We start from the raw sequence: 27,040 nt of genomic DNA, 5'->3' as shown, positions 1-27,040 counted from the left end.
GGAGTCACTTGAAACCAACTACCCTATAGCATAATTCCCATTAAGAAAACACTACTCTAGAAAAGTGGAGGTTTTCTTTCTTCTATTTTTTTTCAATCTGCTGTATAACTTTACTGTCAAAGAGGGAATCAAACAGCTACTGATTAGGAACTCAAGCAGGGTCAGACAAACCAAGTGAATGCTACTCTCCTGTAACTTTGAGACAATTACTTCAACTGTATTAACATAGATTTACTCATTCAAAATAACTGGGGAACTCAAGGGCTTTTAGGGAACAAAATAACAAATCAAGTTAATAAAAAAAAAGCCCATAGCAGCATGGAATATAGTAAGTGCATAAGAAATGGCAGTGTTTCAGTCTAATTCAAGCAACGCTTTCCAAAGATGGATGGATGAGCTTGTCAAAAAGTCACTTTAAAAAAATATTCATCAGTTCATTTCATTATTAATATCAATACTTACAATGCAACCTTAGCTAGAGACCTACATTTTAATGAGAATTTAGGTAGGTATATTCCCAAGTAAGCCTACTTGTACCACCAAGATTCTAACATAGTTCAGAAAAGTCACAACTTTGAAAAGTCTGCGGTTGGTGGGCATCTGGGCACTGCGGTGCTTGCTACTAGGCAGGCTGAAGTAGAAAGATAAAAAATTAAGGCTAGCCTGACTAACTGAGATCCTATCTCAAAGTAAAAAATAAAAAGGCCCTGACACGTATCTCAGGGGTAGCATGTCCCAGGGTTCAAAACCCAGAATTGGGGGCGGGGGAGTTGTGGTCTTTAAGCTATGTATCTACAAATCTAGGACAAAGTTTTATAAGTAAGCAAAAAAGAAATAATCATTTTCTCCACATTACTTATTCAGGATAGATAGAGAGACTGAGGAAAAAGTGTGGGTAGCTATTTGTCCTTCTTTTCATAACATCTTTAAATGAAGTTTAAAACAGTAAGTTTTTCTCTTAGAATTTAATGTTTTCCTTAATATATTCTTAAGAAAGGAAAATAACCTTTGTGATAAGCGTTTGTATGTATTAGCTTAAGTTCATGATTTGTCTGGAGTACAAAGGGGGAAACAGTCATGAGCACATGTCACTAAATGAAATTAATCCAATTAAGGATGAATTCTGTCATCTTGTTGGGGTTTGCATACTTTTCATTACTTCAAAATACAGCTGCATTAAAGTGTGAAAATCTTCAGAAAGTTTCAAAGAGAGAAAACATCTGAGATGTAAGATTTCTCTTGAGCAGTTTATAATACTGAATTCCTAAAAGTCATTTAGTCATGTACAAACTGAATAGTGTAAATAAATGTCACAGCTGAATAAAAAATGACAAGTGACTTGCAAATCCACCTTTATGAATGCTTAAAGTTTTAAACACACTTCAAGTCAGAGAAAATGGGAACCGGTGACTTGTGGACTTACTAAGAGACAAAACAGAAAAGGCTCAGGTATGTGAAACTTTCTCAGGGGAGATGATCCTTCCCTAGTATCGTCAGCACCACACACCCGATTCTGGAACTAATCAATCATGCTAGGTCGGAAGAAAGGACACCTTCCACAGCATGTAGAAAAGCCAGCCACAGTACTGACCCCAATCTGCTAAGCAGTATGTCATGTACACCGTGTATAGATCAACTTAGGAAATAACTGGTAATAAAGAGAATCTTAAAATGAAGACTTTTCCAAAGAGGAAAGAAAACAGTATTTCAGTACCTTGTCTTCCTTCATCATTGGTAAACAGACCAGCATCAGTGCTGCTGAGACTGCTGGAGTCACTGTAATAAGAAAAAAAGAAAAAGAAAAGGAAATAGATCAAAAGAACAATTGATCTCTCAGTTGTAAAATTTTAAAGAGACATGGCAGCCTTGAGCCTGACAAAGATCTGAAAGAAAATAAGATGATTTTTTTTTTAAATCAAACTGCAAATATCCTGATTCCATTAACTACAGAGCATATTATTTTTGGCACATAAAATCCTAGGAATCTAATGGGACCCTGACAGCAAGCCAGATGCGACTGCAACGAGGTGCTGACAGAATTGATGCATTTTATTACCCGCTCTCATCAAATGCTCACTGCTCCTTTTTTGTACTGTGCGATTCAGCGTGAGCCTGAAACACCACTGCTCAACAGAGAGTCGCCATCAAAAGCAGGTTCGGACTTTTTTCACCCCATGAAATACAAGGACCTAGGATGAGATGACTTTTCATCACCACATTTGCAGATAGTCTGGAAAAGATACACTGCACAAGGAAGGAAGAGTTTACAATGCAGACAATCCACTAAATCACAGCTAAGGTCACTCTGAGCAACAAAATGGGTTTTACTGAGGTATTCAGAAGATGTGCAAAAATCACGTAGATTCTCAATACTCCTCCCATGGAAGTTTGAGGCCATGGTGCAGATTCATGTTTTAACATGCAAATTAAAATAAATAGCAGACTTTCAACCAACGCGCAAACACTGTCTCTGTGAGCTCAAACAGAAGTTTATGTGACAGTCTAGTTAGCGTCAAATACCAAGAAAATACACACACATCACCAGAGGCTTGACCTCCAAAAGAGATGGAGCGATATTCTTCAAAGATTCTCATATACTCATATTACTTCTTACTGCAATTCTTAATTTTAACCAAGCAGGAAATTGGCCCAGGTGATTTTTTTTTTATATATTAAGATTTTTATTTCCATTAACAGAATAATACAACCTGACATTAAAAATGAGGCATCTTATCCTGTTTTAAAATATTTAAATTGAAATGATTACTGATAATATTGAAATGACATTTTCTGATTATAAAACATCAATTTTAAGTTTTTTTATTTTTTAAAAATCAGTATTACTATTAGTGAAAAAATCTAAGAATTTACCAAGAAGCACATTCCAAGGAGCTCTGAATTAGAATCTTTTTCTTAAACTTCGAATTAAGTGGAAATTCCCTATACTAAACAATGGTAATAAAGTAATATTTTTAAGGGTATTAAATCCATATCATCTTATTTACAAATGCATATGCTATTGTATGCATAGCAACATTAGATTATTAAACAGAAGTTTCAGAAACTTCAGCTGTCTACTATTTAGTTATTTAAGGTACCACCAACGTTTTCCCTGTTTTTCTTTTTCCTATTGTTGTGATCAACACAACTCAAATGCAGGTCTCTATACTTTCTCTTAAACCCTTAGGGAAAAATGTATTTAAAATTCAAAATTTCTCAAATTTTTAGAAAAGCATACTTGAAAATGCCTAGAGTAACCTAGGGTAGCACTTTGTAATCAAATCCATTGTATTTTTTAATTAAACAAATGCTTACGCACATTAAACATAGCTCAGGTTAAGTCTGGCCACAAGTTAGTTTTTCACAGCTTTTCAGTTTTGCAAACTGTGAATAAAGGTGCTATTTTTTCTTTTTTGGTACCATGATTTTCTGATTTACCCCGTGTAATCTATGCTACATGTAGCCAGGTTTACCTTTTCAAACTGTAAGTGGTTGACTAAAACAATGTGATACCCTGCAATAGATAAAAAGACTTTAAATAAAAGCAAAGGAAAGTCTCATAAACTACGAACTTTACTTAAGAAGTATATCCATAGTAGTTCATTATCTGTGTCAAAGGTTGTCACAGTGATGGCAACTCAACAATAGGAAACTGGAATGTAAGGACATGTGGTACACAGAACTCCCCAACTCTCTGCAATTTCTCTGTAAATTTAAAACTACATCAAAAGAGGAAAGTTCGTGAATTATACACATGCATAAGCACACACTGTAAAAGGCAATCTTCTATATAAAATTCTAAAATTATTACATTTGTTAGATTAAATTCTGATTTGAAGGCTTCTGATGGGTGTGTTTCCATTTAAATTCTTCCCAACTTCATCTCTACTTATTTGTTTATTCTGTCTCCAAGTGGTACGTTATCTCTTCTTTCCCCGACATGCCCACTGTCCCAAAGATACAGTGGACACTCAAGTTCTGACCGGCTTGACATACGAACAACTTGGGTTAGTTAGTTAACGGAAGATTCATCTGCCTCTTGTTATCTATAGTGTGTGCCCTGGTAAGCATCCAGATCTCAGCTGTACTGACTTACAACCAACTTGAGTTACAACCAGACCACCAGTTCGTAAGTCAAGGGTCCACTGTGAACAGAAATCAGTTTCCTCTCAGCCCAGCTTTAACGCCTTAAGGATCCTGTCTATCTTTGCGTTATTTTCACGGGTAGGCCCACGTCTCCTTACTCACATTCCACCTCCCTGACACCTCACTGACCGCGCAATATACAACTTGTACTTAGTGCCATGTTCAATAGATAAATCAGAACAAAAACTTAAACAAAAGGAAGGCTTCTCATCTTTAGCAGCTGATGATCATATGGTTTATCTCCTCTCCTTTCTTGTATAGTTTTCATAGTACAGTACACAGAATATATTCCATAAATGTTAGCTGCTTGAATGCAGGTACACGAATCCCAATCTTCTGGTTTTTCTATGACCTAGAGCTGTGCAACCCTGGGGACAGCGCCATCCCGGTCTCAGGCCGGCCACTAAGAACCGCTCTCAGCGCTTCTCCCCACCAGCATAGTGGAAGCTCCCTGCCACTCAGTGGATGAGATGGAAATCCAATCCAGTTCTTACACTGCTAAAGTTCCTTCACTGGCTTCTCCCTGCCTGAGTGATGAAACCAGCACCCAGGCCTCCGGGAAACTCTGACTGCCAGGCCGCAAGGTCCACAGCCCGCACTAGGCCTTGCACAGCCAGTTCCCTCAGCCTGGATGCACCATGGCCCTGTCCCTCTCCACCACTACCCTCTGCACGTATCGCAGCTGCTGCTTGGGGCACAGCTCCACGTGGAGCACCACCCGCCATTGCCTTCAGCCCTGCAATTCTGGTCTGTACCACAGCTGCCTAGGAGGGCTGGGGGCCATCAGAGCTTCAGCAAGTGAGTGCACACGGGGAACTGCATGTTAAGTCCCTCTGTCTCTCTCTCTCTCTCTCTCTCTCTCTCTCTCTCTCTCTCTCTCACACACACACAAACACACACACCACAAAGCAAGATGGTTCTCATGTACAAATCAGCTTCAAGAAGACAAGGAATGTTTTATAATAGCAAAACTTTGGGCAACAATTACACTCCTTAAGAAAAGACTGAATGTATTTAGCAATCTTCCCTCAGAGGGAAGCTGCCCAAAGTGGCAAAAGATGAGTAAATAAATACAAAAGTTTAAATCAGAGGAAATATGTATTTTTTACTTTATTCAAGCCTAAAAATATCCTCTTTAAAAATCAGGGCATGGATTGGGGGAGTAGCCTGATCATACTTGGCAGGTATTTTAAAAAATGTTTTTTGTTTTTACAGTGAAGAGAAATAAATGAAGGGGATTTATTATTATTTTTGTTCCAAGGGAGAAGCTGTAAGGTGCAGATCAATAAAAGGAAGAAATATAATAATAATAATAATAATAATAATAATAATAATAATAAAAGGAGGGACTTGAACATTCAGTTCAGAAAGCAAATAATCTAACTGAGAATAATCCAGAATTGAAACTATTGCCTGGGCCCCAACACACTCTCCCCCAGGAACTGAAAAAAATAATTATTTTTAAGTCAGCCTGAGTAGTCCTCAGCCACAATGGCCCATTACTAACATACAACTGATCATCATTCCCGAGTAAAAGTAGCAACTTTCTTGAAAGAAAAGCAGGTACCATTTTTCAATTCCTTCCAGAAATATGTTTTTATCTTAAGTATATCTTACTTCTTTAGAAAAGTTACATGACTAGGAAATTGTGTCTAATAAAAGAGTCATTCTATAAACTCTACCTGGTCCTAATCATACCTGTGATAATATTTATAAGCAAAACAAAACAAAGTGAAAATATCCTACAACCCACACAATTAAAATAACCCCAATCCTACAATCAAAAATGGAATACTACTTCTCGTTCCACTTATAAGGATTTTTTTTTTCCTGGCTCATGGCTGTATGTTTGGTTTTAAGGACACACATCTAAAAGAATGAGGGGTAAGTATCTTCTCATTTCCTGCAAGTACCACCCAATCTATGTGAAAATAAAATGATCACTTACCTTTCAGGGCTGTCAAAATAGTACTTAACGAGTATCACAGTGGTCCACCTGCTTCCTAGAATGGATTAGACTATTTGCCAATGGATCATTTCTTCTTCCAATTTTCTAACAAAATCGGGTGTTTCTAGACCATAAATTGGGCCTTACAATTCATAAGTGAACAGAATTCCTACTAAACTACAGGTATTTTAAGAATATCAAGCTACATATATGTTAAAGACGTATAAATTTTTGATCCTCAGGTATCAGAATAGACTAACAAATTGTGTATTCTACAAAGCACCAAAGGCTAAAGCTCTCTAATTAAACAAATAAATAATTACACATCCAAGGCAAAGAGTTACAAATGTGCCGCTGTTCAAAAGAACATTCTTTCCCACTGAAAATCTATTTGCTTTTCTTTTTGTAGCTGAAAATTAAGTCATTATAACACAATCAAAAGACTTTCTGTAAATCAAATAAGCAATTTTGCTTTGTGCAAAAACATCATAAATTTTAAGGAAATATAACCATGGCTAAACTGCAATAGCACTATCATTATTATAATTTATCATTATTTATTTAAATTGAATTAATAAAAATAATATAAAACACATTCAACTTCAAATGCTGTGGACAAACACTTCTGTACATAGAAAGCATGAAATACCTTCCACTCACCTTTCGCTCATGAGCTCATCCAAAACCTTTTGCTCTTCGTAACCCATCTTGTCTTTATTGGTCTGGTTCATTTCCTCACTTTCTAACACTACGCCTTCATCTTGTGTCTTTGGTCCTTGCCTGATTGTTCTCAACTTCCTCTTCCTCCCTTTGCTCTTGGTGAACTCTTGATACTGGTAGGCTCTGTCGTGGTCCATGTCCTGATCTCTACAGCCCTCGGGAGGCTGGGTCATGGCCCGTTTGCTAGAGATGTCCTGCGGGATGTCCACTGCCATGCGCTTTACTTTCCTCCTCCTGCGAAGAGTCCTGGTCCCCAGGTTGTCAACAGCAAAGTCAGGCTCCTGCCACAGCGCTCTCTTCCCTCGGACGTTACTGCTTAGGTTTGAGGATGGCCTACGCTTGGCCACTAACATGTGGTCATCAGAGTCACTGTGATCTTTTTTATTGTTATTGTGATTCTCTCGATAGTCCTTGCTGGGTTCTTCCAGACTAGAATCAGAGCCTTCGCTTAGGCAGTACCCAGCCTCCCACGGGTGGTGGACATTGTACGATCTCCGCTTCCGCCCTCTTCTTTTCCTGGCTTGGCGTTTCAGAGGGCAGGACAGACTTCGAGAGTGGTCTCCCGTCTCAGCAAACCCACCTCGGGCTTGCTCTGAGCTCTCCTCCAGGGCTGAGACCAGATCATGAACCAGCTCCTCCATGGTTCTACTGAAATGCCTACATGTTTCAGAGAAAACAAGTAAATCAAACTCACTCTTAGCTGCAGATATCTAGTATTTTACAGAAGACAATTTACTCTAAACTAAAAATGAATGGATGTTGCAAAATGCTTGAGTTTTGCCATTCAATGTGTTAGAAAATATAAATCACCTTTTGCTCCTGAGATCATCTGAGTGAGACCTTTTGTGCTTCATGATCCATTGTGTCTCTATTGATTCAAATATTCTAAATACTTTTGAAGCCTCTGCTTGTATGCTATTGTATTAAACACAAAAATTGCCACAAGATGGAGTAACCACAAGGCAGCTCAAAAGATTCCTGTGGTTTCATGTTTACTGTGTAATTATGGAAAAGCTCTGTTCCCTAATCTACTTCTGTTCTCTATTTGGAACCAATTTTCCTAGAGTGCACAGGAAAACACTGTCAGTCCACTCCCTACCCACTAATTTCTAAGTAAAGAAAGCAGCATGAAATCCACTTACCATGTGTTCTAAACCCAAACTTGCGACATAAGAAGCAGATAGATATGTTCAAGTAAAGAAAGTGCAACCACACTAGGAATACATTTTGGCCCTACTTTTCTCTTGAATCAGCGATGCATAAACTATGCTCGCATCAAAACTGCAGCTTCCCTGGCCTGAAAGGGGCATCGTCAGGACACAGGCCCACTGTGTCTGCAAGGCTGAGTATACTTGCTCTTGGGGGTCCTTTACTAAAGTCTATGGTTCTTTCCAACCCAGTGCACGAAGATTTTAGATTAGCAGTGCGATACAGAGCACAGGTATCTGACGTGGCTTTGCAAACATGACAAACAGGATATGCACCTTTCTTACGAAGTCCATGGGTGATGACTTTTCAAGTCAAGTTCTAGAGTCACTCATAGATCAAAATATTCTCAACACTCCTCCAGAGGCCTATAGTTTCTCATCTATAACACAAGTACACACACTTTTCCGCAAAGGTCCAACAATCAATATTTTAGGGCTTGTAGGCCAGTAGGGTCTCTCATTACTCAAATAGTCATTATAAAGCAAAAGCAGCCACAAGGAATACATAAATGAGTGAGTATGGCCGGTGGGCAGGCACAGTTTGCTGAACCTCGGGCTATGTGCTTTCTACAGTTAAACATCATCTTTATCATCTTTTGTTTCATGTGCCAGCAAGTGCTCTGTAGCAACCTGAAACTTTTTCTTTGCATTTAACAATATCCTAAAACCAAAGAGAGATTCAAATGGATTTACCAATTATAGTACGCACAGAGGAGTCCTATTTTCCAGGGCATTTCTAAGTGCATTATATATACAGTATTACCTCATTTCATTCTTACATGACAATGCTGAGGTGGCAGACAAAATGCGGACAGAGAGACAGCGTGACACACACCGATGGTGCGGACAGGATTCGAGTAGCAGCAATCTGGTTCAAGAGTGCCACACTCACACCCAGTAGCTACCCAGTTCTGGTGTCTGGTCGGTATTTTCATTACTTAGTACTGGGGACTCCTACTTTAATCACTGAGACAGATTTAACATATGTCTGTGTAAAAGCCAAGTGATTCACAGTTAGGTATTATATTATTTTGAGTGGAACAAGGGGGAAGGAAACCTAAAGCCACCCAAGGTGGCACAGGTGGTGAAAGTAAACTGAGCTCAGTGAACCAGCCCTTCAGTGGTTAGCAGAATGCGCATGTGGGCAAGTGCATACCACAGGGCTGCTTTTCAGTTAACACGGTTTTACACTTCCCAGATCTCTCTCCTTTGGCAACGTAAATGTAAAAACTAAAAGTCTAACTGGATTTATGACTCAAATATATGTCTTTTAAATAAAAGTCTGGAAGACAACAGAGATTCTTTTTTCCTTTATAAAGTTTCTACATATAATTCTGGCTTCAAACAGATTAGATTAAGACGTATGTATGTATCACATCTGAATTAGCATTAACCTCCAAAGGGGCTACATTTCTGACTACAGGGGGTCTTTTTCCCTTTACCTTCAGGGAAATAATGGCCTTCTGTTTCACATAGTGCAAGCAGCAATGTCAATAAATGCCAGAGATGCTTCACCAACATCTCTTAGGTAGACAGGTAACCACTGGCACACAGAAAAAGACCACAAGGGTCCATGACACGATCAATGGCAGCCTCCTGCTTTGGCAGTTGTACTGCAGCAACAGAAGACCACTGTCTTTAAATCATTTTTTCCTAAACATATGCAATTTCTAAACGAGACTTTTTATTGGACACACTGCAAATACAGAACTTCTCTGTACAAGTCTGTATATATTGAACATCCAGAGTTTTAATTTAAATTAAAGTAAATTCCATGAATTACCACGCAGCTAATTGGGATTTTTACATTCACATTGTTAAAAACAATTTCTTTTCATTTGAAACTCACGTGGAAATAAAATCTTTTGGAAACAATTGGCATTGGTTATAATGTCTAAAACAACAGTGCATTAATAGTTTACTCAAGATTATCCAAATGAATAGAATAGCCCTGAACAAAATTACAGTCCCTACAGTCCCCTTATTTATACAAAGTTGGATTCTATTTAAAGAATGTGAGCAGATTCTTTTCCAGTGCTATGAGATTATGTTGAGCAAGATGAAATGTGTGATGGATGCGAGACCTGAGATGCTAGTTTTAAGAATTGTTTGCCCCCAAATCAAGTTTGTTTGTTTGTCCGTCCCTAGGCAATACTAAACATTCAGCAAGTGAATGATTTGCTGTTGTTGGTTTCCTTACTACCAGGATCTAATCTTTTCAGCAAAGGGTTTTACTAAAAACGTATGCCAAAGAGTTAGGAAGATCAATGAATGAAGAAAACGTGGCATTGAGATTAGGAGTTTTCTCCAAATGTTTCTGTTTTAAGGCAGAATCCAGTCCTAACTAACTGCTTGTATCTATCTCTCCAAAGGCCTAGAACTAATTCAGTACAACTACTAAATATGTAGTTAAGGAAAGAAACCAAATATTATTCATCACTGAGTACGTGGTAAAATTCTTACCTTCGCCTCACTAAAACATGGATTATTTCTTCTACAAATTAAGTAATATTATTAGTGGAATACCAAATCTAAATTGCTAAGTACAACTTTGGTTGTCTTTCAAAATTTTAAGGAAAGAAATAATGATATCTGTGCTGGATTCTATATGAATACAAGCCAATATGCATAATAACATCATCCTAAAACAATACACAGTGAAGGCCAGTGTTAACATTTATCCTATGGCTACTCACAAACTTAAGGCATGGAATTTCACACTTCCATAGCATGTTAGTTTTTATTTATTTAAAATAGGAAAGGTCAGGTAGGAAAGGTTAGTCAGTTCAGAAAGTATTCAGTAAGGGCCGGGGATTTAGCTCAGCGGTTCAATGGCCTGCTTTGCCAGCACAAGAACCCAAGTTCAACCCCGGTACCAAAAAAAAAAAAAAAAGGTATTCAGTAAACAGGTGACCAACACACATTAAAATTAATACCTCACAGTACAGACAATGAAATGGGTGACTAACCTTGCAAATGGTAAAAAATTAAAGATGTCACATTCGGGGTTACATCTTATGACTAATTAAACACAACATGATCCATAAGAATTACCTTAAATTTGATGAAGACTTACCCATTCATTGGAATTTACAAATTTCCTCCCTTAATAGTATTACTATTTACCAAAATAATTCCTTATATCAACCTTCTAATTTATTAACTCTAGCTGGGGAGGAAGTTTTAAGAAATTAAAATAATCCTTACTGTAAATGTTAATACAAATTCCTTGACTTCTCTATGTAAACAAACTATTAATCAGAATTAATGCTTCTTTTTGAAAGAGGCAGTTTGGGATAAAGGGAAACTACCTTTTTCTGAAACATACAAATGACTAATTGTAATTTTGCATTAACACAAGACAATGAATGCGGAACAGAATTCTCTAAGAAAAAAGGTTAGGGGGAAACTATATAGAGAACGTGAGCTTTAGGACCAAAGCTATGGATTCGGAAGCTAAATTCTGTTACACTCACTAGCCATGGAACCTTGGACAATTAACTTATACTGCTTATTCATCATAAAAATAAGTACATTTTACACCATGAAGGGACTTGGTTGAGGATAAGAGTGGATACTTAATGTTGAGAGAAATTATTTCATCACTCAAAACCTCTACCTACAAACAAGAGAAACTGATCAACAAACAGCAAGCCCCGCAGCTTCCAAGGCGCAATCTCATGGTGAATCAGAGGTCATCATAAGCAGAGTCACAGGCCTCCAACCTTTCTAGGGCCACAAAACATTCTGATCTGGGGGTAGGGGGAGGCCAAGAGATAGATGCAAAATTCTTGCATATGATTTTATGGAGTGCCTAGACTCATTAAGGACTCTATCGAGCTTTAAAAAGTTCCAAAAATCCTAAGTTTAAAAACAAAAAAACCTAAGCCGCTCCTATCTTAATGTACAGATATTATGAGAAGGTAAAAGAGTAAAGAAATTAATTTTCCCAGTTAAGTCCCAAAGTTCTCTACCAAAAGAAAAATCATTTCCCATCCTGGGAGCAGACTTGTATTCCACTGTAGGTGCTGCTGGCAGCCACGACCTGTCACCTTTGCCAAAATTTTAAGACTTTCATCCAAAAACACCAAGTGCCAGATGCTATGGTTATACTATGGCACCATAAACAAGGGCAAAGTATGTGAAGAAGCAAAAAGACAGGCTCTTCAAGAGAACTCAAGGTTTCTCTACATGATAAAGAGGCACCTACCCATAATTTCGCTTGAGGTGGAAGGTAGAGCAGAAATTGAGAGGATCATGCTTTTTAATCAAATAATAACCTACCTACAAAGCACCATCACTGTAGTAAGGGGAAACCAAAATATCTAGCACATTTTGTCTCCCTCCTTTACCTAGACATTGGTGAATATTAAGAAAGATGAACTACAAAAGAAATAACGAGGGGTGGAAATGTTCTTTACCTTGTTTTATGTGGGCTACACAAGTATACAACTGCCAGAAGTGATACAACTGAGCACTTAAAAACTGTGCTTTTTATCGTACCCAAATCACACCATTCAAAAAATGTCTCATTTAAAAAAAAGTGCTCTCCAAGACCTGTCATGTAGAGGTACAAGATGCCAACAATGAATACAACTGTACTGTATCCCTAAAATGTACCAATAAACTCAATTAAAGCTGAAGAAAAAAAAAAAGTGCTCCCTAGCTGGGTGTAGTGGTGCACACCTGTAATCCCAGCACTCTGGAGGCTGAGGCAGGAGGATCACTGTGAGTTTGAGACCCGCCTGGGCTGCACAGTGAGTTCCAGGTCAGTCTCAACTACACAGTAAGACCCTGTCTCAAAAAACAAAAACAAAAGCAAAAAACAGTGCTCTCTACTTTTCATTTTTTAATAGAAAATGTGATAATTAAAAGTAGATTAACCACATCTACATTTATTATAAAACAATGATCTGATTCAACTCAAAGTAATCGGAACAAGATATTCTTTCAACTTTTCACTTGTAGGTGAACAGAAATTTTCTTTGTGATCACAGACTAATAGAATTTGGTATTTTCTACTTTCTGCAGAATCTAGGGATGAACATGTACTTTCAAGCAACATTTTTTCACCTTTGGTCAAAACTGTGGTTTAAGGATTGTCAGAAAATTTGCATGTTTATTTCACTGCTTCTCTTGCAGGAAAAAGGCCTGAACTCATCACAGAGTTTAAAATTAGAAAACTAAAAAAAGGAACAACTTCTATCTCTAAGATCAAACTTTCCTGGGTAAGTGTGGAGAAATTACTTAAGTATTCAGTGATCCTCTGGTGTCACTGGGCTGTCATGAGGAGAAAGTCTAACCTGTAAGCATTCTTACTAGTTAAAGCAGTCTATTACTCTGAAGTGGTACTGGAGATATGATACTGAGGGCGTGACCCAAATCCAACTTTAATCCTGGCCTATGTCCTTAGACAACACCCAACACAGCTGTGAACCAGAAAGGCACGTTCAAGACAGCGGAAAGCAGGTCGGTTACCCAAGTCACAGAAAGGGGAGTGCGGATCACAAATCTGTCTCTTCCGCTACCAAATTTCCAGAAATCTAGCTTTCTGAGATTTGAAGAAATTTAGTGTAATCTGGCAATTTTAGCGGGACGGTGAGGAGTAAAGCCTGGATCACGATAAACTACTCCTGACCCTGTGCTGCCAGCAATAGGGGTGTGGGGCCGGGGGGCCGAGAACTGCTTTGTAGTACAGAACGCTCGACTCCTAAGTACCCTAAGTGTTACACAAGCAATCGGCAGCCATTCACTGTATGCCTTCACACGTCTTTGGCACACACCAAACGCCTCCCTCGGGTCGCGTCCACGCCGGGAAGGATGGTGGCGCTCCGATCGGTTGGCGCCCGGCGGCCCCGAACATTAACGACACCCAGGAGCCTGGCCTGGAGGCTTAGGCCCGAGAACAGACTCCAACTACTACAGCCTCGGTGACTTCCACAGAGCGGTGCAGCATTTTGAGAAGAGCTTCCGGAAGCGGCCACGAGGCGGAAACCGGAAGCTGGACGCAACCATTACTTCCTCCCGCGCTCCGATCGGTTGGCGCCCGGCGGCCCCGAACATTAACGACACCCAGGAGCCTGGCCTGGAGGCTTAGGCCCGAGAACAGACTCCAACTACTACAGCCTCGGTGACTTCCACAGAGCGGTGCAGCATTTTGAGAAGAGCTTCCGGAAGCGGCCACGAGGCGGAAACCGGAAGCTGGACGCAACCATTACTTCCTCCCGCACTGCTTTCCTACTTTTAGTTTCCGCTTTTCTCTCATAAAAGAGACAAATAAAAATAAATTAAACCTTCCGCGGCTAAAAGTTCCTAATTCTATTTCTGGTATTCTTAAAACCTAATCGTCGTGGAAGAAAAGAAAAATTAAAAAGTGGACCCCCCCAAACTGGATAATGGTTCCGCCTAGTTGCCACGGAGACGAGAGCAACACCGGCGGAGAGCTAGGCCGGACTGCATGGCCACGTTAGCCCGGCTGCAGGCTCGCTCGAGTTTTATAGAAAATCAGTACTACTTTAGAAACAGGTAAGTCATGAAGAGAGAGCTTGCCGACGTGACTTGAGCCAGTTGTTCCTACGGGAGAGTTCCATGAAAAAAGCCTTTAATTCAGTAAATGGCTCCCCGTGCTCCCCCTAAGCCGCAGTAGACATAATTAGAAGTTTAAAAGAAGCTTTTTCGTGGGGGAGGGGGGTCAACTTAGAGAGAGGACGCAGAGACTCGGGTTGAAATAATTTAAGGAACGACCCAGCACTAGTTAAATTGTACAGTGATGTATTCTTCTTGGTCGTAACCACTGCTCAATTTGGTGCAGTCCATGCTGTCCCAGGCCTGGAAGGTTCAGTGCCTGACCAGGGTCTCTGGCCCCAGAGCTCCTGTGTCCCCTGCTGCCTAGGAATCGGAGCCTCCTTTAGGTCACAGACCCCTGGGAACTCTGTTGTTCTGTGACTCACTTGTGTTCTTAAAGTGAAAGTACCCATTCGGACAAGGTAACTAGTACCACTGTGTTAATTAGTAGAAGAGACCTAAGGAAGGTATGAGCAGCCTTCTCCATCTCCCTATGCCCAGTAAGCGGTTCACCGTAATAGTGGCCTGGACGTTTGTTTCCAACGTAGGAGAAACTGCAGCGAAGTAAATTAGACTGCGATACAGTGCAGAGATTTGGCGATCAGTGAAAAATAAGTCAACACGAAAATTTTTCTGAACAGTTACTTTAACATTTATCCCTCTACTATGTTGTGATTTCACCATTTGTTCTTTACAACTCTGGTCCAATTATATTTTTGTGAAATATTGTGTGTCCTTCCTTTTCAACTAGTAGGAAGACAACGTCTCTTTCTTTCTGACCATTATTTTAGACTCCACTGTATCTTAGTTCCTAACACATAGTAGCTGCACAGTAATTATTTGTTGAATGATTACCTTAAGGAATCTTTCAATCATTTGTTTTTAAGTAAACTTACTAAAAATAGCTAGAAATTCTGTTTAGCTTTCAGAAATTATATATTTAGTTAGCTTTGTTTTACATTATGTGGCAGGCCCTGATTTACTTATGATAAAATACATAAGTGAAATAATTCCCATTCCTCATGACGTTCAAAGCCTACTATGGAATGTAAGTGCTTAAAATTTATTATTATTTTTTGGGGGGAAACCAGGGATTGAACTCAGGACCTTGCACTTGCGAGGCAGGTGGTGGCACCACTGAGCTAGATCCCTGGCCCTTTAAAGGTTTAATTGTGATGTAGTAAGATGGAGCAAGAAGGGAGACAACTAACTTTTCTAAAGTACAGATTTTATATAAAGCATTGTTTTCAGAAGTTTTTAATGTATTTCTTTTGTTTATTAGAGTGTTAATGTATAAATATATATTTTCCCAGCATTTCATTACTATATATTGGTTATACAGATGAATGGGTTTCATTTTGGCAGATTTGTACATATGCATAACATACTTTAAACATTTCCCTGTATTACCTCTCCTTACCCCCCTTTCTTCTCTCCTTCCCGTCTTCTTGTTTATTAATAGTCTCCCTTCTACTCTCTTGTCATCTCTTTTAAATTCCACTTGGCAGGGAGAATGTGAGATGTTTCTCTTTCTGCGTCTGGCTTATTTCACTCAGCATCATGATCTCCAGAGCCATCCATTTTTCTGTAAATGACAAAATGATACACATTTTTTATCTATACCACATTTTCTTTATCCATTCATCTGTTAGTGGGCACCTTGCCTGGTTCCGTATCTTGACTATTGTGCATTTTACCATGATAAACATGGGTATACAGGAATCCCTAGGGTATGCTGACTTTTACTCCTTCAGGTGTATACCAAGGGGTGGTACAGCTGGTCAGAATGGTGATCATCAAGAATACAAATAAAATCAAATAAAATGTGCTGATGAGGGTGTACAGAAAAAGGAACCCTTCTACAAATGTAAATCATTGCAAACACTAGAAATCAATATGGAGGTTCCTCAAAAATCCTACGAAGATGTATTTTTAAGCACTATAGAACCATTTTCTAGAAAATCCTCATGAAGTACCATGTAATAACAAATGACATATTTCTCCTTACAATATTCAGCATCAACCTTTGTTTCTATCATCTGGCATTTGGACAATGGACATGTTTCCTCACACTTAGAGATTGCTTACAGAAATGACTAGTACGGTGCAGAGGCCATGATGAAAACAAATGCATTCCTAGCATTTCATGTATAATTATTATTCATAATAATATTTTCAGTGCGAAGGAAAGTCTCTAAAGATCATGAAGGAATCAAAATTTCAAATTCTGCCTAATTTAAATAAGATCCTGCATAGCAGTAAGTATATCACATACTTACTTTAATCCAATCTTTCCAAGGTCAAATTGAGGTAAAGAAAATACCCAATAAATGATGAGCTAGAAAAAGCTGAGGAATTGCGAACAATTCATTATCCCATATAAACCTAAAACATTTCCTTAAACTGAGTTGATTCTAGAATCTGTTCTTCCCACAATGTAATACATTTTCTGACTCCAACAACTGGTGCAGTTCTTAACTGTGTTCTTAATCTTACTAGTAAATTGGTTCTGTGTCCTTGAATTTGGGCAGTTGTCTTTGCCTGTTAATCCAAACAGTAGCATAACCGGCTAGATGTGAATATTTTACTTTTATTCTATTGTTACTAAATTTTCTGTTTCATAATTCTGGCATGTGAACCTTAGCAAAGTTTTTTCCAAGTATATAGGGATGATTTGTGCAAAAGTGTGAGGACAATTCAATTTTAACTCTGTGTTAGATTTAAATAAAAACACTTAAACTCTTTATTTGAATTCTTTAAATATTAGTTTTAACATCTGTAAAAGAGACTAAATTTCCTGTTATGTGAACTAAAAAGATTAAATCATTTTTATTTATTAGACACATTATTTAAGTACCCAATGAATTCATAATTAAATAGGAAATCACTGAAGGACAAAATATAAAAGGCATATGATTGACGTAATGGATGTTAAATAATCAATTGATAAATACCTATTCCTGGGTTTTCTTTCTCTTTAAAGAAAACTTTAAAGTGTTTATTAATGTCTTAGTCAAAGTTGTCATTGGTGTAACCTTCACTGAGATAAAATTCTTCAATGTTCTTAAAAAGTTATAAAATAAAAAGAAATGGTTTTAATAAAAAAAGTTTCTAAAACTCAGCCAACATCACTTATATTTGTGAAATACAATATAGTTTTGTTTAATTTAAAAGCATAATAAAAAGGCACATAAATCCTGCCTGTGCCTCATTCCCTAAAAGAGAACATGTTCCCTGCTTTCTCATTAAAGCAGGAAAAAAATTGTAATTTTCACTGGCTGTCCGTCCATTGCTGCCAAGGTAACCAAAACAGCCTTGTGTATGTATCAAGCAACTGAAAAATCTATCAATTTAAATACCCAAAGAAACTTCACACACCATTTAAGAAAATGTTAATTTAGACTAAAGGAAAGAGATTAAGCCCACTAACCAGAATAGGAGTCTCCTGTGGATTTAGAACTAAGGGATGAAACAAATTAAATATTAATAAAATTGTGATAACGGTTGCAGAGATAAAAATTGGCTTTTGTATTTTGTATTTGGTGGGGGGACGGCCTGGAAAAATTTCTGAACAAATTCCAAACTCTCCACGACATACCATTCCTAGTCTCTTAGCATCTATTCATAAATTAATTCTCATGTGGAAATGTAGCAAATTGTGACAATAACCAGGAGGGAAAAAGTCAGTCAGTAAAACAAAGGAACTCAGAAAAGTCAAGATGATCGGATCATCAGATAATGACCCTCAAGTAGCTACTTAAAACAGCAAATATAGCGCCAAGTTCAATGAAATATAAAAATTAAGCAAATGGAACTTTCAGAGACAGAAAACACAGTTTTTGGAATAAAGGATCATCAAATGTATGCACCTATATCTATACAGTATTTGGAATTATTGCAACAGCCTCAGGTTTACAGAAATGTATTTGCAAATCTATTTCTTTTGAGCCACGTGGGAATAAGTTGCAGCGGGAAGACCCGTGTCCCCACCCTGGCTTCACCCCTGAGGACAGAGGCAGGGTTTGGCACCGGCCTGTGTGTGACCTTGGGGAACCCTTGGGCCGCACTGAAGTTTTACCAGCTGCTCCTCAATGTATTTTTTTTTTTTAGCTTTAATTGAGTTTATTGGTACATTTTAGGGATACAGTACAGTTACATCCATTGTTGGGATCTTGTACCTCTACATGACAAGTCTTGATTCTCATTTTTTCCCCTTACCTCTGCCCTCCCTTCATGCCCTCCTCCCCTCCCCATCTACAAACACTTTATTTTCATCTTTTCATTCTCTCACATTTTTTTCTTTTCCCTTATTACCCTTCCCCTACCCTCAGTGTATTTTTATAGCAAATGATTTGTCATGTTTCTTTGATCATCTTAAACATGGAGCATTTTCTCAACTTTCTTTGGTCTCCGTGGCCTTGACACTTTTGAAACTTACAGATGGCTTATTTTTTAGAATATCCCACAAATTAGGTTTGTCTGGTTTTTCTCTTGATTGGAGTCCAGTTGCTTACTCAGCGTGGTGACCAGAGCGCATCCTAGCGGATGGAGCGTGATTTTGGTTTGTATGGATGTGGTCAGTTCATTAAGGTGCTGTCTGTTGGGCTTTCCACTGGAATATTCCTTTTTTTTTTTCCTGTGTCATTGGTAAATGTTCTCCAAAGCAGTTCCTTGATACTCTGTATGTTTCTTCTTCCTCATTCAAAGTTTAAGTGTAGCTATATCAGAACCCATCTGTTTTATTCAGTGTTGTTCCATTATCCTTATTTTCATGCTTACAGTGGTCTCCCTGCCTGCCTGCCTCCTCCCTTCCTTCTTTACTTCATGCTTTCATTCTTCCTTCCTCCTTTTCTCCTCCCTTCTTCCTTTTTCCTTCTCCCTCTTTTCCCCATCCTTCCTTCCTTCCTTCCTTCCTTTTCTCTTCATCCCCCTCCCCACTCCTCCTACTTCTTGTTCTTCTCTCTCTCCCTTCTGACAAGGTCTTGCTGTGTTGCCCAGTCTTCTCTTCAGCTCTTAGACACCAGCGATCTTCCTGTCTCAGCCTCCCAAGCAGCTGGGACTACAGGAGCCCTCCCATCTCTTACCTTTTCTGACAAGGAGAACCTGCCTCCCACTGGCCCCAGTACGAGTACTCACTGGGTTAATCCTGTGTGGTAATCAAGCTCCTGTGGCCTGGACTTCCCCCTGCCCCGGGGATGGGTCCTCCCAGCCCAGTGTAGGCTCTTCCCTTCCAGGCTGAACCATCCCCTCCCCACCTAGGTGCCACCCTCTGAGTGCTGGCTTCTCATTTCCTGTGCAGGGTGCACGTGGACCCTTTCTTCAGCTTTCCTGGACCCCCAGGCCAAGTCTCCTCTCCAGGGAGCCCGCTCCTTCCTGAGCTCAGACCCTGACATATGAGCCCAGGCAGCACTTTGGCCACCCAGGTCAAGGGCCCTGTAACCCTCCAGCCCCGCACCTCCCTAGCTTAGACTCCTGCAGTCTCTGCCCATGGCTGTGGCTTCAGGATGGAGTTGCTCAGGAGGTGAAGTGAGGAGGAAGGAAGTCAGTCCAAGTACTATTAAAAGGCACTAGTATAAATTTGTGTGATAAAGTGTGGGAACTCCTACTTTGTGATCGCTGCTAGTGTATTGCAGCTCCTTTTCACTGAGCTGTGAAACAGTAGTAATAATGAGCGTTATCAATGAAAAACAGAGCTAGGGTTCCGATTCTAAAGTATAGTCCCATTTCTCAGTATGTGCCTCTGATTAGGAACTTGGGTAATGACAAGAGCATCGGATGGAGAAGTATAGTTAAGACCTTAAAACCAAATAGTACATTTATATGTAAAACAATAATCATTCCACACATCAGCATATCTGACAGCATAAGTTAGCTAATAGTGGGATTTTTTGCCATTGTCTAAAATAGTGACATGTTATTTGATAGAAAAGGAAAAGATATTGGGTTTTAATTTATTATTTATTTATTGCTAATATACACAGGTCAGACTAAGCGGTCTGTTGCTATGTAAAAGCATTTTTTTGCATATTACTGGAAAGATATTAGCCACACATTCTTTATTTTATATTTATTATCAGTTCTTGTCTGGCCACTAATGATACACAGGAATCGTGTTTTACAGGGGGATAGTTCTTATTTCTAATTGATGATGAAATGACTAGAAACTTCAGACTTCTCCTCGATGTTTTATTACATTAGTGGTAATACTTCCAGTCTTTCATCATTATTAATTCATTTAGTATTCCTTGTGATAATACTGATCATAATAATTTTATTTCAAATTCATGTAGATGTCATACTTTATTCACTGCTATAGGGTTTTCATTGTAATTTGGAACTAATTAATATACCATTAAAATAAAGTGTTACCCACATTTTTCATTTTAAACATAAAATGTCTAGCAGTTCATGACATATTGAATGAGTGTTCAGTATCTCTGTGCTAACCCAAGTATCTGAAATTTCACTTTCAAGCAGCTAAAAAGGGGCAACAGAAAAATGTGCATAGAAGTCAAAATTCAGTACACAAGTTAAAGGATAGAAATAAGTTACTAGTTAATTTTTAGTGGTTTCCTTTTACTTATACTATATCATTCTTATTAATATAATAGTGCTGTGTTTAGATCCATTATCATTTAATACTCCGAGAAGAGATTATTTAATTTTCCACTTGACTGGTAACACTGAGAGATTAAAAAACAAACTCAAGAGGGTGAATTTGATTGCTTATCTCTCCATTTGTAAGGACAGTGAGTAAAGAATGAGTCCAACCTAATGCTCTGCTAATGATGTGCCTCGTGTGCTAGTTGGAACACATACAGGTGAATCTGTGTGCTGTGTCCACCGCTCCCCCCCATGGTCTGAGTGATTTTTAGACACTGTAAAAAGACAGAAAATAAGTCTAAGGAGAGAGGGAAGCCCACAAGAAAGGGAAACGCAAACAGAAAAGGAGGGCACATTAAGTCATAGCCGAAACCAAGGCAGAAGGGTTTTGTACACATGTTAATGCGGCAGCTACTGAACTTCTGGAATGTGTCATGTGACAGTGAATCACACTTCCCCCAATCGCCAGGTCCTAAAGATTTAGATGAAAGATGTTAAATAAGGAAGAAGCAAAGCAAGGTGTGATCATAAACAAATTTGGTACACACAGTCTTAATGGAGGGCGCCGAGAAGGGAGACTAGGATTAAGTATCAAATGCTGTGAGGACAAGGTGGGATTCAAGGGATTTCCAAGGACGGGGAATTTTTCACTTTCTATTTTAAAATCTTATCCTAGTCCATAGCAATGCGTAATAGGGAAGTATATAAAAGTGCCGTCTATGGCAAACCTGCGAACGGTCGTGCTAGTTCTCTCCCTTGTTTCCTTCCCTCATTCCATTTTCCCTTCTACCCGTGATTATTTGTTCCACGCCTGTAATCAATCAGAAGCTTTACGCTTGTGTGGGGACACAGGTGTGAGTAAGATGTGAGCCCAGCTCTCGGAATAAAAATGTTGTAATTAGTAGGTAGAAGAAAGTTTAGAGTACTGTGGTGATAAATCTTCCTGAAAGTTACAGTTGGAAAAGTCATTTCAAAACTCAAGTTTGTGATGATGTGAAGGTAAGAATGGCTCTGACAGGCAGAAGTGGGGAAAGTAACCATGGCAGATTCTTCTAGGCCAAGTCTGGAAAGACTGACACCCTGAAAGGACTCATTCAGGAGGTTGGGGTGTCTTACAGAGATTGATATTAAAGGATTTTAGAAAAAAATGGCATGATTATATTTTTGTTTTCAAATCCTTGTCAAAGCAGTGCTTTGCAGGGAGGAATGCAGAAGAAGACTATTTGTCTGGAAACGAGACCTTTGCAAGTAGCTAGTTTTTAAAAAGGTGAAAGAGAAAATATGGAGAATAAATTTCCTCCTAGTTTCTGATGGGAGCAGTTGGGTGGAGGCAGTTACCATCCACGACACAGGCACAGAGTCAGGAAAAGAAGAGCTTCTGCAGGGAGAATAGCGGTGGATGTGGAAGAGGAAGGGGAGGACTGCTTTGGGTCGTGTTGAATTTGAGGTACCCCGGTGGGGATGGGGATATCGCAGCCCAGGTGGGATGGGGCAGATCCGGAAAGCTCTCCCTTCTCGGAACCTCTTCATAGCCCTCATTCGCTTCCCCTCCCTACTCTTTCCTAGAAATGATCTCTTCCACTTCCCAATTCTACAGATACTTCTTACCTAATATTTCAGTTTTCATGCACATTACTTTATGGTTACTATTATTTTTTTCAGGTCTATCAGTATATAAGCTTATATTTAAGAGCACAGAACGTCACATATAGATACATATGCTTGGTTTGAGTAGCATACAGATTTCACACAGTTTACAAGGAATAACTAGTTTTGAATTGTAAGATACTGACAAACCAGTACTTTTTCTATAATCCACAGTGGTGCCCATAATTCTTCAATAATACATTAATCATTGTCTTTTAGTGAGTACCGATTAGCAGTCTTTCTACAAAGTTCTTTATGATATACCAACAAATACATCCATGACATGTTATTATTGAAATTTCCAAGAAAAATCTGAAAAGCAATGTGTGATGAAAAACTTGCTTAAATTTATCTAGTAGCTAGTAAGTGGTACAGCTGAGATTTGAACCAGGGTCTCTCCATGAAGCCAATGTGCCTTCCAACATCCTAGCATCTTTACTAGGCCATGACACAGTTAGTATTACAGTAAATGCCCAAATTCACTAGAGGTTAGTTCCTGGATAGTCTAATACTTTCCCTTAGCTTGAAAATTGATTCATAGTTTCTTAAAAGATGGTATTAATTTTTTCTGTTTTAATTATAAAAGTATTATGAGGTGAGGCTGTTATGACAGAATGAATTTGGAAATTAATAAAATGAATTTCTCTTTCTAGATTTCATTCCCTAATGATAATTTTAATAATTGACCCTGTATAGAATCAGACTTTTTCTGTATATACATTTCATATATTACAGTTAAAGTAGCATCCTGCAAGTATGAGAATACATAATACTGCACTGTATCTTTCTTTTTTCATATTATAATGTTGTATCTGTCCAGGATCAGACACATTGATATGCTTAAGTTTTTGTAAGGAGAAAATGTTACTATATTTTGTGACTGTACCACAGTCATTTGTTTCTTTAGTTTGTTCCTTTTAATAATATAACAGTCTATCATAAAAACAATTTCTAGGGAATCAGTTGCTGAATCATGCTTAGAGTATTTAGTACCCTGTGATTTCTATTATAAGTGGTTCATATTTTCCTCTCTGTTAATTGCATGATGTTCATTGCTTTTCAATGTATTACTTAATTTTTAAATTTTCTTTCTCCACATTCAATGACTGTCACACTAGTCTTTAGTTTTCCCCTTTGTGGGATTCCCAATCTGTATGTCCAAGATATGACAGGTTTGAATAATTTACTCTGTAAGTATAACTCCCCACCTGCTGATGCAAACCCAAAATTGAGTTTCAGTCTTTCAAATGTTGTGTATAATATTTCATAAGCACAGAAAGCACGTTTCCTTTTCTCCTCGTCTCTGAATGTTGTGTTTTGTCATTCCCCTTATAGCTAAACTAGTATATGCATCCCTAACGAATACTGCTAAACTCTTCAAGGTTTTCATTTATACAGACGAAGTCATTCTGGATGGGTTCAAAGGCCGGAATGCTTCCTCCCATCAGTATGTACGGGTCTTAACATCCCTGATCGGGTGCAGTCAGAAATTTGGGGTCCTTGCAGATGTCAGTGTCTATTCGCACTCTTAGTCTCTGCCTTTGTTCTTACCGTGTTAGGGTGATTTGTGCTGTCACACGGTTTCAGTATAACGTTTGGAAATGGGCTACATAGATTCTTTTGTCTTTGCCTTCTGCTCTTTCACCTTTTCCTCCTCTTTTCACCCTTTCTTCCTCCCTTCTTTGGAAGCAGTGGTAACTAGGACCCTGTCTCTGGAGCCCCCTGGCATGTACCGAGGATGTGACTCAGGCTCCCCCTCTGTCCTTCCGGCAGCAGTATACCTTCCCTGTCGTCCACGTCGTAGTGTTCAGTGGGTGATAGCTGAGTTGGTTGACTGGCGTGTGAAATGCTAGCAGTGATGCCGGACACATGAAGTACTGATTTGTTTTAGTAAGAGATTTTTTTCCTGTAGCTCATGTCTGCCTTTTGCCTATAATCACCTAAGTCATCAAGAGTGGAAGGCATTGGTTCTTCAGTAACTCCATCCTAGAGTGGGCAAAGGTTTTACTGTCATAGTAGGTGACCGAGGGGGCTTGTGAGGGACAGATCCCACTGAGATCAAATCTGCCCATAGTCCCGACGTCCCCCAGGGAGGAACTTCGGTGAGAGACAGGCTGAGTGTTAGGGGTAGCACCAGTTTTACCGAGGAACCAACATAAGTATAGTGTGGGGCAAAACACAGCAGATTGCTCTCTTTTAAATTAAAACTTAGTGGGAGAGACCATCATTAAAAAATCCTTAAGTATAACTGTGTTCGGTATTACAAAAAGCTGTGAGGTTGTAAAAGGGAAAGGCCTACCTGTAGTCGGGAGGTTTGGGAGGACTCTGGCGCAGAAAGCCGCTAAACGCTCCTGCTCTCATGCGAGGCAGCGTAACACCAGACAAGGGTACGGTTCACACAAGTCCCGTCCCACAGTGGTGATGCCGCAGGACCGCACGGCCATCCTTGGCTTCTCTTCCTTCGGCTCCTCACTGTCTGGAGTGGTCTTACTGTTTTTGCATCCGGCACACTTTACCACTGGCTGCGGTGGTGTAACTGGTGTCTTCCATACATGGCCCACGGTGACACCACTTTCTCCTGTGCGGTCGTGACGGTTTGTGCCCCACTTAGCCATGCCTCGCGTGTCCTCACTCACTCGCGTGAATTCTCTTCTGCCGTAGTTCACATCTGGATCATTGACTTGGTTGCACAAATATTTGTTCCTCTCTTTGCTCTTGCGGGTCCTTCACACATAATCTTTCTAGGTAAATCTCATTCTTCCAATCTAGACTACCATGCACTCTGATTCTCCAATGATTTCTTAATGACAATTTAATTGCTAACCCTGTTTTCTTTCTCTTGGCCAACCTTACTGTTTAACAGTTTTATTGTTTGAAGTATTTCTCTCCATGCTGTTTGTTCTCAGTATGTATATTATGTATATTCATATGAAATAAACATTTATGTAATAATGAAAATGAAAAGTATAGTAACCTTTCCAAGAAAACATAATTCTGAGGAAAATTTTAAACACTTGACCAGCCATTCTTTATTCAGTGAATAAAGTGCTAAATATTTGCCATCCTTCATTCTAGGAGATAAATTACTACTCTGGGTCCATTATAGTTGGCTTAAGTAGTGTCTAAGACACTTTGCTGTTGCTGGAACACAATACCAGAGACGCACAATTTAAAAGAGGAAAGGCTCACTTAGGCTCACAGTTCAGTCATCGGCCAGCAGGCTGCATGGCATAAACTGCACGGTGCAAGGGCCAGGCAGAGGAAAGCTGTGGGTATCGGTGGGCGGGTCTGCTGAGGACTGTGGTGCCCCCATGGCTCCGGCTCCTTCTGAAAGCCCCACCTCTGCACACTTAACATCTGGGGGGTACTCTAGATCTAAGCGATAACAAGCAGTACCATCTACTGATTGGGAATGGGAAAGGGGAGTGGCAATTACAGTACAGTCCATACAATGAAGATGGAAGTAGGTCTTGACTGAGCCTCTTCTGTCTCTACTTCAGCAAAATCTAAGAAATGGGTTTCTGACCTCTGAGCCCCATGGCCCTGCGCCCTGCCTGGGCCTTAAATGGCCCTTCTGAGATTCCTCGGTGCATCAGGCATTTGCTTTACTTAGAGGTGATTCATTGAGCAGATGAATGCGTTAAATATGAAGGCAGTTCAGCCTTGCATGATACATGTGTAGTGGCATTTAAACAGTAAATTCAAATAACTATGTTTTAAAATAATGACATAATAACACATTTGTTTTTTATTTCCCAATAAAACTCACTGTTAAATTAATTAGTTGCAAAATAGGTGATTATGAAAATGGAAAAAGTAAAGCTGTTGAAAGCACATCGCTTCTTGGAGAAAGGTTAATTCTTAAAATGCAGCTCATTATTTTTGAAATGTTTTTTATGTAGTATTTTAATTTTATTTAAATGACATTTGAGTTATAATTATCATTTTGGAAGACAGTACAAATTAAGTTTAACAGGGTGACTCACTTTAGGATTATATTAGTTACTCATAAAATGCTTTTTAAACTTTTTTTTAGTGTTGTGGATGCATTTAGAAAAAAAGAGAATTGTGCAGCAGTTAAAATCCAGAGCTGGTTTCGGGGGTGCCAAGTCCGAGCATACATCAGGTACAGTGATTTCCTTAGATATATCATAACAACCTTTTTCCCAGAAAATGTAATTTGTTCATATAGTGCCCTTTTATT

General features: G+C 39.0%; 2 protein-coding genes across 13 annotated transcripts in view; one reads left to right on the top strand and one right to left on the bottom strand.

Moving 5' to 3' along the window:
* Gpatch2 (G-patch domain containing 2) overlaps positions 1-14,029 on the bottom strand; it is a 162,652-nt gene extending 148,623 nt beyond the window's left edge. For 3 of the 6 annotated variants that reach the window (XM_033762035.1, XM_033762037.1, XM_033762036.1), the window contains exons 1-3: positions 13,806-13,823; positions 6,755-7,471; positions 1,715-1,776 (exon numbers count right to left, since the gene is read on the bottom strand). In XM_033762035.1, the coding sequence (XP_033617926.1) occupies positions 1,715-1,776; positions 6,755-7,455 (763 nt within the window). In that variant the 5' untranslated portion in view covers positions 7,456-7,471; positions 13,806-13,823. Of the gene's footprint in view, positions 1-1,714; positions 1,777-6,754; positions 7,472-13,805 lie in introns of all 6 variants that reach the window. The other 3 variants (XM_010642512.3, XM_010642511.3, XM_010642513.3) reach the window with 3 other exon arrangements.
* Positions 14,030-14,094: 65 nt separating this feature from the next.
* Spata17 (spermatogenesis associated 17) overlaps positions 14,095-27,040 on the top strand; it is a 222,090-nt gene continuing 209,144 nt past the window's right edge. For all 7 annotated transcript variants that reach the window (XM_033762032.1, XM_010642503.3, XM_010642501.2 and 4 more), the window contains exons 1-2: positions 14,095-14,547; positions 26,873-26,962. In XM_033762032.1, coding sequence (XP_033617923.1) covers positions 14,480-14,547; positions 26,873-26,962 — 158 coding nt within the window. In that variant the 5' untranslated portion in view covers positions 14,095-14,479. The remainder of the gene's footprint in view (positions 14,548-26,872; positions 26,963-27,040) is intronic.

This window comes from Fukomys damarensis, unplaced genomic scaffold (genome assembly GCF_012274545.1).
Source record: "Fukomys damarensis isolate Sample0158 unplaced genomic scaffold, DMR_v1.0_HiC HiC_scaffold_11, whole genome shotgun sequence".
In the NCBI taxonomy this organism is placed as follows: Eukaryota; Metazoa; Chordata; class Mammalia; order Rodentia; family Bathyergidae; genus Fukomys; species Fukomys damarensis.
Note: the sequence above shows the minus strand (reverse complement) of the source record. Positions and strands in the feature narration are given on the sequence as shown.